Source organism: Salarias fasciatus, chromosome 20 (genome assembly GCF_902148845.1).
Source record: "Salarias fasciatus chromosome 20, fSalaFa1.1, whole genome shotgun sequence".
Taxonomy (NCBI): Eukaryota; Metazoa; Chordata; class Actinopteri; order Blenniiformes; family Blenniidae; genus Salarias; species Salarias fasciatus.
In genome coordinates this window covers 3,219,243-3,233,748 of record NC_043764.1, presented here as the reverse complement: position 1 = coordinate 3,233,748, position 14,506 = coordinate 3,219,243, and the positions used below count along the sequence as shown (strand labels likewise).

At 41.8% G+C, this 14,506-nt stretch overlaps 3 protein-coding genes across 6 annotated transcripts; all 3 read left to right on the top strand.

The window, feature by feature from the left end:
* Window positions 1–485: 485 nt before the first annotated feature.
* LOC115408192 (zinc finger protein 570-like) lies at window positions 486–10,825 on the top strand. Of its 4 annotated transcripts, none has more exons than XR_003933742.1 (3): window positions 486–730; window positions 2,348–4,076; window positions 10,813–10,825. XR_003933742.1 is itself a non-coding variant. In XM_030118815.1 (3 exons), the coding sequence occupies exons 1-2, from the start codon at window positions 559–561 to the stop codon at window positions 3,112–3,114; spliced, it is 939 nt and encodes a 312-aa protein (XP_029974675.1). In that variant the 5' UTR covers window positions 486–558; the 3' UTR covers window positions 3,115–3,121; window positions 10,813–10,825. The 4 variants fall into 4 exon arrangements, 3 of the variants coding, with proteins under 3 accessions (XP_029974675.1, XP_029974674.1, XP_029974673.1); XM_030118815.1 differs by having other exon boundaries at window positions 2,348–3,121; XM_030118814.1 differs by having other exon boundaries at window positions 2,348–3,144; window positions 10,813–10,824.
* On the top strand, window positions 5,854–8,424 carry LOC115408183 (zinc finger protein 771-like). The gene is made up of 2 exons (XM_030118800.1): window positions 5,854–6,057; window positions 7,137–8,424. Exons 1-2 carry the CDS (start codon window positions 5,886–5,888, stop codon window positions 8,120–8,122), a joined length of 1,158 nt encoding a protein of 385 aa, XP_029974660.1. The 5' UTR covers window positions 5,854–5,885; the 3' UTR covers window positions 8,123–8,424.
* On the top strand, window positions 9,454–13,023 carry LOC115408181 (zinc finger protein GLI4-like). Its single transcript, XM_030118798.1, has 2 exons — window positions 9,454–9,675; window positions 10,561–13,023. The coding sequence occupies exons 1-2, from the start codon at window positions 9,504–9,506 to the stop codon at window positions 11,568–11,570; spliced, it is 1,182 nt and encodes a 393-aa protein (XP_029974658.1). The 5' UTR covers window positions 9,454–9,503; the 3' UTR covers window positions 11,571–13,023.
* Window positions 13,024–14,506: the final 1,483 nt, after the last annotated feature.

Below are 14,506 nucleotides of genomic sequence, written 5' to 3'. Positions count from 1 at the left end.
GAATTTATAATTGTACAGGGTGCGTTGAAGGGTTGTCTAAGTTTACAATGGTTAACAATTTGGCTCCCTCAAGAAAAAGGTTGAGAACCACTGAAAGAAGTGCTAACTAACCATAGTTATGTTATTTAATAGCCAGATTGATAATCAAATAGATATAGGCACTGTGAATAGACAGAGTTCTATCAACCGCTGTACAAACTTATATATATTATTGGATCAGTATGTCATTAAGGCTCACTTTGACTTTAAGTATAGACTAAATACACAGACGAACATAAATTACTATATAGACTAAATGAGCATGTATACAATAAACAAGTATAAGTGCAGTATTATAGAGATAAGAGGAAGCCAATGAAGAGAAGCCAGTGTGGGAAGTGAATGTCTGGCAGCTGCAGTGCAGCCCGTGTCCAGCAGGTGTCAGTGTGAACGTTGTTTGTGATCCTCCGAAAAAGCGAGAGAAGAAGCCGCTTTGAAGGGGAGGCTGTTGGAGCTTGTTGGAGTCCCGGCTGTGTTGTTGTGTCTCGCGGAGGAAACATTTCGTCTCTCGCAGCAAACATGAGTTCAGTCCAGGCTTTGAGAGAGTTTATCAACGAGCGGCTGATCGCTGCCGCCGGAGAAATCTTCACCGTGGTTGAACAAACTATCGTCCAGTATGAGGAGGAGATCGACCGGCAGCGCAGGCAGCGGGAGAGCGGCTGGAAGCCTCAAATGGAGTTGCACAGAACGGGTATGTCCTGCAGCACGTGGGCCCGGTGGAAGTTTATTCGGACGGTCCGCGTCTGCACGCGGAGTGGAAGGCACTGTGACGTCACACGTGGAAACGCGTGGCTGAGCCGAGCGGTCAGAGTCAGACCCTCCGTTCACTCAGCAGCGACCGCAATAACTTCGGTTTTATCCGTCGAAGAGACGCTTAATTGCCAGGTACCACGAAAAAGTAACATTTTGCAAGACTTCTTACGGGTAATTGTGCAAAAAGTGAACGAAGTGAACAGTAAAGCAAACGGTGCAGAAGTCAAAGGAAGTAGTTGGAGATCAGGGGTGTCCAATGTAAGGCATGCGGGCTGAAGCCGGCCTGCAAGAGGCTCCGATCTGGCACTCCAATCCGCCTCGCAAATGTTAAAAATGCTTTGCATTGCACACTTAATTACATGCCTTAGAATGTTTGCTGCTTGTTTGGCAGGATTGTTACTTCACATGTGATTGGCTCTTGAGACCGGAAGTAGTCATTTGCTAGCTCCGCCCACCTACATTGTTCCCTCAGTACCTCTAGGAAAAAAAAAACTTGATCTAAACATTATTGATAGTGAAGACAGATTGTATAAAGGGAATATTACTTAAATACACGGTGACAAATGGGAATATTTTTATTTTTTTTTAAATTAATGTCTTACTTATTGCTCCTTTAAACAAATGACTTACGGTATGTGTAGCAAACACAACACAGCCTCTGCTGAGCTCAGATATCAGTGATTCTGCATGAAAGCTATAAACTTGATTAAACCTGATTAGTGTTGAACTAACCTCAAAGCCACGCTGTCAGGAGGAGTTTGGAAAACATGCATAATGTAATAAGAAGTTTTTTGGGCATTTCACTGTTTGGCTCCAGAGGTTTCATTGAAATTGACTTTTTTTTGAGATTAGAGTCACGTTCAGTAGTAACTGTATGTTTTTTCGTGAAAATATCATTTTTGTCATCATAGACTCTGCACCACACACATTTAAATTGAAAGATTTGTTTGGCACTGTTTGATGAAATTGGACTGTATGTGGCCACTGAACTGAGGTGTGTTTGGCACTGCTGGTTTCTGTTTACCTGCCAACATTTCAAAATCCTCATTCCTGAATTGGAAGTCAGACCATGTTGGCCCTGCAGGGAGTAATAGTGGTAGTTTGACTACAAGACAACTCAAGAGAAGATGAGTGAGATTACAAGTTAGAAATGATCAGCATGGATCCAAGGTGGCTCTTCCAGCAGGTAGTCATCCCTCCCCCCTCACATATCCGGAATCTGTAGCAGTACACCCAGTGACGCACACAACACACAAGCACGTTTTGTCCTTCAGTTCCAGAAATCAACCCAGGAATGTGTAAAGTGTGCCTTAGGAGTGGAACGATGTTGTGGTTGGGTCACCTAACCTCTGTAAGTTTGATGCAGAACTCGGTTGTTTCCTAATTCTCTTTCGAGTTAAAGAATCTGCAAACCGCAGACATCTCTCATCCTCTCGGCACACAGCAGGCAACGTGCTTTGACGAGTACGAATACTCGATACTGGTGTCGGTGTCGGTGCATCCTCAGAGACATGCCCTCTTAACACATTTCTTTTGTCCATTTTGCCCTTTTTAGCAAGCCCACAGCAGCTTGTGAGTGAGGAGCAACAGCTCTGTGGCGCCAGCCTCACCCAGGAAGAAGCGTCTTCTCCAGGCTTTAAGCTGGAGGACGAGGAGCCGGAGCACTCACAGACCATGTTCCCTCTGGAGGACTTCAGCAGCGCGGAGGAAGAGAGGCTGCTTGCTCTCAAACAGGAGACCGACTCGTCTGCGCTGGCGTTTGCCGAAGCGAGCAGTGACCACGGCGAACCCGAGCCAGACATCGAGGGGCCTCTTTTCGACGGCTCTGCGGCGGATCGGGAAACGGTCGTGCACGCGGACGCAAGCCTAATTCTAAATGTCGAGCCGAAGCCCAACAAGGCGTGTCGCGGCGACGGCGTGAACAATTCTCATCCCCCAGACAAGCGCAAAAAAGCCAAAGCAGGCAAAAAGTGCTTAAAATGCGGCTTCTGCGGGAAACCCTTCAAATGTATTTCAAAGATGCTGCAGCATCACAGAATCCACACAGGCGAGAAGCCCTATTCCTGTCAGATGTGTGAGAAAAGCTTCAGAAGACAGCATCATTTAGCAATACACATGAGAACTCACACAGGTGAGAAGCCGTATTCCTGTCAGATCTGTGGGAAGACGTTCAGGAGGCAGCACCATTTAGTGGGCCACACGAAAACCCACCAGGGCGAGAGGACGTATCACATCTGTAACATCTGTGGGAAAAGCTACTCGGACTACATGGCACTCAAAAAGCATTTGGTCAACCATCCTGGCAGTGATTCTCAACCTTAAAGACGGAGTGGTATGAGCGGATTTTGGGGAGTCGATGGAGGACATCTCGAGCAGTCCTCCACGACTCAAACTGTCCCGTGGAAGCAGCCAGTCTTCCAGATCTGGATTCAGTGCTTGCCTTTAGCTCTGTAGTGTTCTCTTTGAAGTGTCTTTACAAACCGCCACGTTGAATTTCAATATGACTTGTCTAAAGAGGTGTGAACTTAAAGAAACTGGAAGTAAAACTTTCCTCTGATGAAGTGGGTCAATTTGCTGAATTAGTGTTTTTTACTTTATTATTTTTTTTTTTTTTTTTAGAAATATGAGGTTTATTTAAATGAGGTTTCTCCTTGACTTCCAGTCACCACTGGACCTGGTTGTATCACATCAGGGGACTGGTGGGACAGTTGAGTGACTTTAATAATGTAAAATTTCTCCATAGGATAGAAATACAATATAGAAAAAAGGAAAGTAGTTGACTGTTAGTGTGACAGTTAGTCTCTCGTCATGTAATGGAGTTTGTTCTGTTTCACTGAGGGGTCTGCAGCCTTGATGACCAGAAGACATTTTTGCTGATTTGAAACAATCACCTGGAGCTGAGAAACGAGGATAAGCGGTTTGTAAAGTTTCACTGTATATACAAACACTTTTCCTTCGGTTTGTGTTTATGAAGGTTCGTAAGTCTAATTTAAACCATCAGACATTTTGGCTTTTTTTTTTATGCTGTTTTGACTTTTTTCTGCCATTCTGTTATTCTGGAGCTATCTCAGCTATCTTAGGCATGTCAGTAGTTTGACTCTATTAACTATTGTAGCTGTTGACATTGTTAATACATTTTAGCTCTTTAGTGTTTTATTCTTCTGTTGAACATGTTTTGACTCTTGGGTAATTTGGTGGCTTTTATTTATTAAGCTGTTTTAGCGATTTTTAGCCATTTTAGTTGTTTTATGCTACGCTGTTCAGAGACTAAAGAGCCACATATAGTAGGATGCAGACCCTTGGTTTAAACTTTTTTTTTATTTCAAACTAGGGATAGACCAATATGGATTTTTTTTAGGGCCGAAGCCGGTTTTTTTCCGTCACCTTTAGCCGATGGCCGAATTTGGACTGCCGATTTTCTTGAGCCAATATTTGGGGCTGATACTGCTTTTGCACCTTCAATTTACACCAAAAAAATGACACAATGATAAAAAATATTACAGATCTCAAGCTTGAAATAAGAAATATTTATTGATCAGTAAAAAATTATAACCGCTTTGTTCAACTTTACACAACATACTTTAAAATGAACAAAAAGTGTTTGGTGCTTTTAATTATTCAAATAATGCCAATACAATAAAATAAACATTTAGACATTAAAACAGCTGAAGTATTGCACTCAACAAGAACGAGCAGCATAGCGTGCACACTGCACAAAGTGCAAATGACTCTCTTAAGGAGTGTGTAAACAGCAAAAAACTGCATAAAGAGAAATGAAGAATTGTGCAAAATATGCACTTTGGCCTACTTCTAGTACTTCTTAGTTGCCCCACACATCCCTCACTGGAAGTTCTTAACAATCCCAGATTAGGAGCTGTATGTTATGGTGGAGGAAACAGAGGCACTCTGTATTCTCTCCTGTGAATCATGTCAGGGAGAAATAAATCTGTGTACCGGCCGATGCCGATAGAAGTAAAAAAAAAAAAAAAAAAACCTCAAATATCAGCCCGATATATCAGCCGGTCAATGTATCGGTCTCTCCTTATTTCAAACATGCAAAAAATAAAAAACAAACTTTGTCATTAGTTCAGACTCAATCTGTGAGTGCTTTGTATTAATACATTTTTATTTCTCCCACTCAGCAACAAGAAACATGTTTTTTATGTCATGCTGTGCAGTTGATGAACTTGTCTGTAAACGTGTGAAACAAGCAGGTGTGTGTGTGCCTGTTATGCTCCATAACAAAGTGAATAAAACTGCATTTCGGTCACACTCTGTTTCGGTGGGGAAAAACAAGCAGTTACTCATCATTGTAACCTAAACGTAAACCTGCTTCAGTATCCAGATTATTTTTTGTGCCTCATGAAACTCATAAAAATGAGACTATCTAAAATGTTTCCAGGTTGAGATTGGACCCATCTGATTTGTGCTTCAGCAACCTTTTATGTGATCATTTATGATATCAATAATTTTGGTTTCCATTTGTTTCAAACTGGACAATCAAAATTTGTTTTAAATATTATGACTTTGTTAAAAAAAAATTCATTACTGTGTCAAACTATTTGCATAAACACCATAATGCCATAGTAAGTTTTTGCCTACCATGAACTTGGGTAATATCCCATCTTTCAAGCTTAGGATTTATTTTGAGTGTTATTTGCGGATATGACACCTTCCTCGCTTATAGGAAGGTGTTAAAATGACATTAGGAATGCATTTATGGGGATTTGGGACCATTTGTGAGTTCAGACCCTGACGTGGGAGGAGAGAATTTGGCTCGCAGTCTCCACTTTGTTAAACTTAGGCAGTGATCGGTGGCACTTATTAGGAAAACCTACAAAAAATCAGATACTCCAGCGTCTCTCATTCGAGACATTTTATTACATGTTTGTTCTCAAAGAACATGTGATATGATTAAACTGATACTTGTAAAATACATTGGAGAATCTATTGATAAAGGCTCCAGCCTTAATGACCTGCAGTTCCCCCAGTGTCCAGCAGGCGTCAGTATGACCATGGACGTTGTTTGTGATCCTCCAAGAAGTTGAGCGAGGAAGAGGCTCCACTGGAGGCTGTTATTTCCTGCAGCAACGATGAGTTCAGTTCAGGCTTTGAGAGAGTTTATCACCGAGCGACTAACAGCTGCTGCTGGAGAAATCTTCACCGTGTTTCAACAAACCATCGTTCAATACGAGGAGGAGATTGACCGGCAGCGCAGATTGTTGGAAACCAGCTGGAAACCCAAAATAAAGCCACTTTTAACAGGTGAGATTATTGATAGATGTTATGAGCGCGAGCCACGGAGCATTCTGATCACGCTTTTTAAATCGCCTGATCGATGAAAATTGGTGTTCTGCTGCTTTTGTTATTTAACCCAAAATAAACAGAGCGCTTTGATTTGTCAACACACTAATTGAACCGGAAGTGTTCCTTCAAGCGTTGACCGGTGTTTCGAATCAACTGCATTCCCTGTTAAATGGTGACAAGTTCACTTGTCGCGCCCGTCGTTGCTGCTCGCAAGAGCAGACGGTAAAATTAGATTCTTCACTGCGATACTTTGTTGGAAATGCGGTGGTCGCAAACAGAGGTGCAACTTTCGGTTGAGTTGTTCAACTTTGCTTTTTCTCACAACAACCACGGACGCTACAGGAAGTCGGTCACCAGATAACAGTAAAACCAGTTCATCCAAAACACCAGCATCGTCCTGGCCAATGATATTGTGTGTCATGATTGGCCTGCTTATCATAGTCTGAATGATTTTTTTTTTTCGTTATATGAAAATAAATCTGTGGTTTAAATTGTTTGTGCGTCAACGGATTGTTGGGAGTAATAATGTAAGCTCCAGGCCACATGAGCTGCATGTTCTTAGGCCCCCGTGGTGTACACAACATTTTCTCATAAAACAGCGAAAGTTTTGTTGCGTGTTGGTGCTTGGAGGCTGAAAATGCAGCTTTTCAAAGCAGCATGCAAGGTTTAACTTTCAAAAATAACGCAATGAATAGTTGCTCTGCACATGCTCAGTATGGATTGTAAGAGAAATGTTTTACTATAGAGTATCAGGAATCCCAGTCCATATTCTGCTGGACTTGGTACTTTTATAGTTGATAGTCTCGTAATAATTCAACTTTGTGGTCCGTCCACCCAAACATCCTCGTGCTCCCATTGTTAATGTTTATAATGTACCTGTTTGCATGTGTGTGGGTTCATCACAGAAAGAAGCAACTGCAACCTGCTGTTTTTTTTTTTTTTCTGAAACGAAGATGCAAAAACGATGAGGTTTCACTTGAAATGCTGTTGCATAAATGAGGCGTTATATCAACACTTATCGTCATTTATCTTTTCAGGCAAGTCACAGCAAGTTGTCTGTGAAGAGGAGAGGGAGGAACCGAAACATCCACAGATTAAAGAGGAACAGGAGGAAACAGAACCTCAACAGATTACCGTCATTTTGGAGGATTTCAGCAGCGGTCTGGATGAGGAGAAGCTTGAACTCAAACAGGAGACCGATGCATTACTGGTCCCCCTTACCGATGGGGACTGTGACCACGTTGACCCAGAATCAGACAGTGAGCACCTTCTTTCCCACCACTCTGCTGCAGGTGAAAACCAAGACAAAACAAGATTAAATCATCTAAAGTCCACCAGGAATGCTGAGCTGAAGCTCATCAAAGACAACATGAACACCGCTCATTTGACAGAGAGTCAGCGTGAAACCGGTGCAGGCAAAAAATGTTTGAAATGGGACCTTTATGGGGCAGATGAGAATATCTCGGAAGCAGTGCAGATTCACAGGAACCACACATGTGAGAAGCCACATGCTTGTCAATTATGTGGGAAAAGATTTAGTAAAAAGCGAGATTTATTGCAGCACATGAGAACTCACACAGGTGAGAAGCCATATCCTTGCGTAACATGTGGGAAAAGTTTCACTAATCAAGGTGTTTTGTATCGTCACATGAGAACTCACACAGGCGAGAAGCCGTATTCTTGTGAAACATGTGGGAAACGTTTCAGTGAGCACGGCATACTGCTGCGCCATAAGAGGACTCACACAGGTGAGAAGCCGTATGTTTGTGAAACATGTGGTAAAAGGTTCAGCCAGCAGGGTAACATGATGATCCACACCAGAACGCACACAGGCCAGAAGCCTTATTCGTGTGAAACATGTGGGAAATGCTTCAGTCAACAGGGTACTTTGTTGCGTCATGTGAAAATTCACACAGGTGAGAATCTCCGGCATCCCTGCAATATCTGTGGTAAAAACTACACTGATCACAAAGCACTAAAAAGACACACGATGCTCCACTTGGGAAAGAATTTCCAACCTTGAAGCAACTTGTTTTGACAAAATCTGAGAACATTCTCAACCCAAAATTGGAAAGGTTTGATGTAATGCACGTTGAAATTGTGCTTCATTGACAGAAGGGAATCTTCTGGGTTCCCTCATTGAAAGGATGAAGTAAAATGTTTTTTTGTCAATCTGAGTTGGTCGAACTCACCATTCAATACCTGCTGATTTCCAGAGACACATACTGTAGATTCTGCTTTTTTCAAATGTGAAAATATGACATGATTCACTGATTTTAGCTGCAGTTATTTTTTTATTCATTTGTTGAAAATAAAATGATTTAACTGTCACGTTTGTCTTTATTATATGAACTGAAACTTTCACTGAAGTCACTTCGGTTTCGTTTGAGCCATGACCTATGAAGGGAGTCAGAATATTGAATAACTTCACTGTTACAGCATTTTGAGTCATAATATTCAGTGTAAACACAAATGGAATTATTGTGCTTTTAGTCCCAACACCTAAATTAGGTCCTGTTTTCATGGCAAAGATTTCAGGCACACTGGCCTGCTCTCCAGTTCACCATAGGAAAAAACAGAGACAGAACAGAATACTACATTAATCCTCTGATCATTAGCCCACACACAACAGCAAGAAAAAGACAAAAACAGGCAGGTAAATCACCAAACACTTCATTTTGAAACAGAAAGTGTCATAAAGTTAATACACAGATTATGGTAACACTTTATTTGAAGCCCCCCTGTATAACACATAAGTACCTTTATAAAGCATTATAATGCCATTATAACATGTGTAGCTATAGTTATAAACATTCATAGATTATCACAATGCCAGGACCTAACCCTAACCCTAATCCTATGCTGTATAGTGAGTCATAAAGCATTGTGATCATTTATGAGTGTTTATAACTACTTATAAACACTTATAATGTGTTATACCGGGTGCTTCAAGTAAAGTGTTACCCAGATTATATTACCCTGCCCCCCGCCCATCTCTCAGGGCATGATACCTTCAGCAGGATTAAATAAGTTTCCTGGACAGAGTGATTATGCATAATTGTACACGAGGAAGAGCTTCAAATGGAACTCCTGGGTTCTTCACTCACAGTGGCACTAGAGGTCAAAGTCACTCCGTCCAGTGAACACTGTTTAGCTGAAACACACTTGTGGTCAGACATAAAAACATACAAAAAAGAAAAATCCACAATACACAGACGAGAAGTTTGACTGACTGATGCATTTATTCGAGTGAATGTCACTGACCTGCAGTTGCTCCACTGTCCAGCAGGCGTCAGTATGACGCTGTACGTTGTTTGTGACGTTTTCCCCGATACAGAGAGAAGAAGAAGCTCACCGCTGTGTTGTCGTGTCTCACAGGAAATATTTCATCTCCTGCAGCAACAATGAGTTCAGTTCAGGCTTTGAGAGAGTTTATCAACGAGCGGCTAGCAGCTGCTGCTGGAGAAATATTCACCGTGTTTGAACAAACTATCATCCAGTATGAGGAGGAGATTGACCGACAGCGCAGATTGTTCGAAACGAGCTGCAACCCTCACAGGAAGTTACACAGAACAGGTATGGAAAAGTCTGAATGAAGACTTCAGTCTGGATCTGTCCTCTTTTTCATCAGAAGTCACGTTGTTTGTGAACTTTCTGAAGACGGCCTTTCATCTGAGTGAACTTTATCGAGCCTTGAAGCAGCAGCCAGCTCAACATTTCATATTCTGACAGCTTGTGCGCAGCAGGTGCTAACTTCTGTAATTATCAGACCTGGTGGCATCAGTGATGATTTAACCTGTTATTTTCAAGAACGAGTGTTGCTCAAAAGTACTCCATCCATCTTCTCTAGTCCTGGTCGCTGGAGCCACAGGACAGCCACACACACTCATATTCACACCTAGAAGTGATTTAGAGTCACCAGTTAAACTCGCCTGCATGTGTTTAGACTGTGCCAGAAAATCAGAGTATTCAGAGAGAATGCAGAAACACACATGGGCAGAACATGCAAACTCCACAATTCTAACAGTTTAAGATCACTGTGAGATGACATGAGTGAATCCTAAGATGCGGGACATATACAGCAGGGGCAAGACCGATTTGTGGCCAGTGCCACAAATCGGTCTTGCTGTCTCTCGACATATATGTTCTGTTCGGAATCATCACCCATCACCCATGAGTCATAATAGTGAAAACTGAGGTGGAAGACAAATCTAAAGCAACAAAGAATGGCTTAGAAAAGATAGAGAGGCTACAGAAAGAAACACATTCAGTGTTCTAAATTGTTGTCATGATACATCAGACATGTTATTCTTTTAAAGCTTCCATATTGTGGAACATTGGCTTTAAGGAAGTCAATCTTTTTTTTTAAGTCTCCATGCCAAGTGAGTATTGACATTGGTTGTTAAAATGACCCATTGGTGATTTCTTTCTTTCTCTCTTTATATCTTTCTGTCCCTCCAGAGGATTCTGAGGAAGAGCAGCTCAGTAACAAGGAGACAGACTCCATTCTAGACCAGGAAGATGTGGAACCTCTGGAGATGAAAGATGACCTGGTGGAACCCGGAACCAGCCAGGAGGAGGATCAGTTCCTGCTCAAACAGGAGACCGATATCTTCATGAGGACTTCAGCTGATAAGCAAGCGCCAGAGCCAGGCCTCGAACACTTCCACCCCCACAGCTCTGAGGTGGCTGCCAGTCAAGTTCAGAGGCGAGGGAAGCGCGTCGTCTCTGCATCAACATCAACAACAACAACAACCACCACCACCGCGTCCGAGCTGAATTCCAGCAGAAGTCGTCCCACCAACAGTGTGGACGACTGTCCCGCGTCAGGGAATCCCAGCCAGGCACAACCAGATAAAACATGTTTACAATGCGGCGTCTGCGGAAAAACGTTTAAGCGTGCTTCTCAAATGCTGCTCCACCACAGAGTCCACACAGGTGAGAAGCCATATTTGTGTGGAACATGCGGCAAGACATTTAATCATAAACACCATTTGAAGAATCACATGATAATCCACACAGACGAGAAACCTTTTTTTTGTGATATTTGCAGTAAAGGTTTCAAGCACAAAAGTTCTTATTTGAGCCATCTCAAAATACACCGAGGGGAGAAGCCGCACGCCTGCGACGCGTGCGGGAAACGGTTCTGCGAGCGCAGTAATCTGTTGGTGCACATGAGGTGTCACACCAACGAAAGGCCATTTTTCTGTGAAACCTGTGGTAAGAGTTACAAATACAGAAATTATTTGTTGGTCCACATGAGAACTCACACGGGCGAGAAGCCTTTCCTCTGTAACACTTGCGGGAAAGGATTTCGGACTTCATCGGCTATGCACAAGCATGCAGTGATCCACACCGGGGAGAAGCCATTCTCATGCATCGAATGCGGTAAATGTTTCAGCGTACAGGACACTTTGTTGCGGCACATGATGACGCACGTGGGACCGAGAAGGTTCCAGACACAAGAGTGAGTTTGCGAAATATAAGAACTCACAAAGCTGAAGAGACGCAGTCAAGAAGTTATCGACGAGAAGCTTGGAGGAAAAAAAAACTGTCGGGTTAAAAGTCATGGATGAAAGTACAACTCTCAGAGTTAACATAGTTTTTACGTAGTTTGCGTGTTAAATTGTACATTTGTATATACTGCAAAAGCATTTCCAGGTCAGACTGGTCGGTGGACACGGCGGATCTCACTAAAGCTTTCTCTCTGCTTAGTTTTCAACATGCTGGAAGTAAGAATCTTCAGGTGTGTGAGCTGTTTCAGTTCAGCTCCTTGTGGAACGATGTGGATCCACTTGGATTTCAATGACTTCACTGCACTTAACTTTCATTTGCTTGTTGATTGAAACGGATTCGACAGTGGAACGTTACAGTTGGGTAGTTTTTGAGACACTTGTCGTGGCTTTGCTTCAGCCATGTTGGACGGTTTCAGAATCAACGTGAAGAACTTTGGGCTAAGCCTCCTCAGTCAGATCATGAATTAAGCCAGGTTTATACTTGCACGATTCTGTGGCACGCATTGGCACGAATGGAGTCGCAAACCTCTCTTAAAGTGGCGTGAAGTGTGCGTAAACCCGCCGTGACTGCGTGCCATGTCGGGACGAGAATTTTGAAATGTTAAAAATTTTGGGCACGACAAAATATCGCGACCGGGCCGTGAACTATGCGCTAACTGTTCGTGAACTCCTCGTGAACGCGTCGGGACAATGCGGGAGGAAGCTGCCAGTCGTGACATGGCATGCACTGCCACGCACTGCAACAAATAGTTCACCAACCCGAATTGCACAACCACGTCGTGCCAACATAAACTATGCGCAAACTATGTGTGAATGCATCGTGCCAGTCCGTAACACTGACGGGCGCGCATTCGTGAACTATTCGTGAACTGGTCGTGAACAGTGCGGGAGCCCGCCAGTTGGGTGACTCCAGATTGGCACGCCTTGCCACGACAACATCGCACAAAAGACATGCTTGGTCAAGTGATGCAGGAAGTACTGAGACTGTTTGTATGGTCACTCAGAATATTTCAGCTATTATTTATTTTTATTTTGTGAATGATAAAACTGCATGGCAGTTGTTTATTTTGTTTTATTATTGCTTGTGATCTGAAGCAGCATGGCAAGTACAGAGTGTTTGGAATGTCACTCAGAATTTTCTCAGTCATTGCTTTCATCCCATGGCAGTTTTTTATTACTGCTTGTGAACTGATGCAGGACAGAGAATACTGAGAATGTTTGAATAGGTTGCCAATTGAAGCACTGCAGTTTCTTTAGTTTTGCCAATTGAAGCACTGAAGGTTGCTTAGTTTTGCAATTGAAACACTGTCGTTCATTTTTCAGTGAAAAAGAAAAGCCCACAATGGTTGATGGAAAAATACTTTGAAAAGTATATTTAATTGTTTTTGCATAATTCAATAAACATTGAATGTTATATCACTTGATCTTTGTTCATTTTTTTTATAATTTTAGTTAAAATCCACAAACACATGCTGTCAACCTGAGTGGACATGTTCATAACTCCTGGAATATTTGGTGTATAAAAACTGAACCAAACCAGTTCTTATTTTTATGTCTAAAAACACATAAAAACACTTAGTATCATTTTTTTAACTCAGTATATCATGGGCCATGCATCAAAGGGATAAAAGGGGAGGGAAAAAAATCATCCACGTTCTGTATGAGCGAAATACATACTGGTGATCTGGGTGGTTCCATTCTCAGAGGAAATGTGTTCAATAGTGACTAAAGCGACATATCAAAGCCAGTTTGACTGAGGACGCTGCTCTGCACGGACATGCAGCGCAGCGCGGCGGACCGCAGGCAAACAGCTCCGACAACCCGGTGGTCTTTATTACCCTACTTTCCACAAAAAAGGCGCACTGTTGGTTTTTGAGAAAATTAGAGGATTTTAGGTGCCTTATAATGCGGAAAATACGGTATATGAAAAAAATATATTTTTTATTACGCAAAGTGCAATGTACAGAACATTCTGTCACATATAAAATTGCATTATACAATTGCAAAAGTGAAATGTAAACATGTACATTACAAAATCCAGTGCAAGAGCAGATCAATTGGAAAAAGGAGAGGACAGTAGGAAATAAAAGAAGATAGGACAGATGGAGAAAAACAGGAGAAAAATGCCATATTGTAACACTAGGGGGAGTCACATCACAAAAAGATTGTATCTATCAATCTATGGATTGTATGCAGTACAAGTGTCAACAGTTTGAACTGCCTTTTTTTTCTGAGAATTTAATTGAAAGAATGTATTGTTTGAGGCTGTTATGAAAAGCAACGAAACAAGGCCTTTTTCTTTACAAGAATGGACATGATACTTCGATAACAATAACAGTAGATTGATTAAATAAACTGAGTCACTTTTTTGCGGATTAGATTCGAACAAGCCAAATAACACATTCTTCCAATTCAAACTGAAGTGTTCTTCAGTATTATTATGAATGAAGTCACAGAGCTTCTGCCAAAAAAGATACAACACAAATACAATTCCAGAATAAATGTACAACAGTTTCAGGACATTCTTTACAAAAGCTACAGTTCATGTCAATATCTTTATTAAATTTATTTTGGAAATAAAATTTTGCCGGATAAAATCTGTGGATAAGTTTAAATTCTTTTACTTTATTTGTAATTAGATACCTGTTAGGCAACAACCAGATTTTCTTCCATGGCAGATCATCCACAAACACATTCCAGTATGAAATCACACTGGGTATTGTTGTTATCTCTCTTTGGAAAATGGTTCTTATGGCTTGATTGTTGTTGGTTAGATTATTGGCAAGACAAATTTTCCCTACAGATGTGTCTCTAGGTAAAGAATAGTTTCTGGGCATCAAGCCTGCATTGGCTTTTAAACAACATGCACACACCAGAGGGGATGGCTCCAA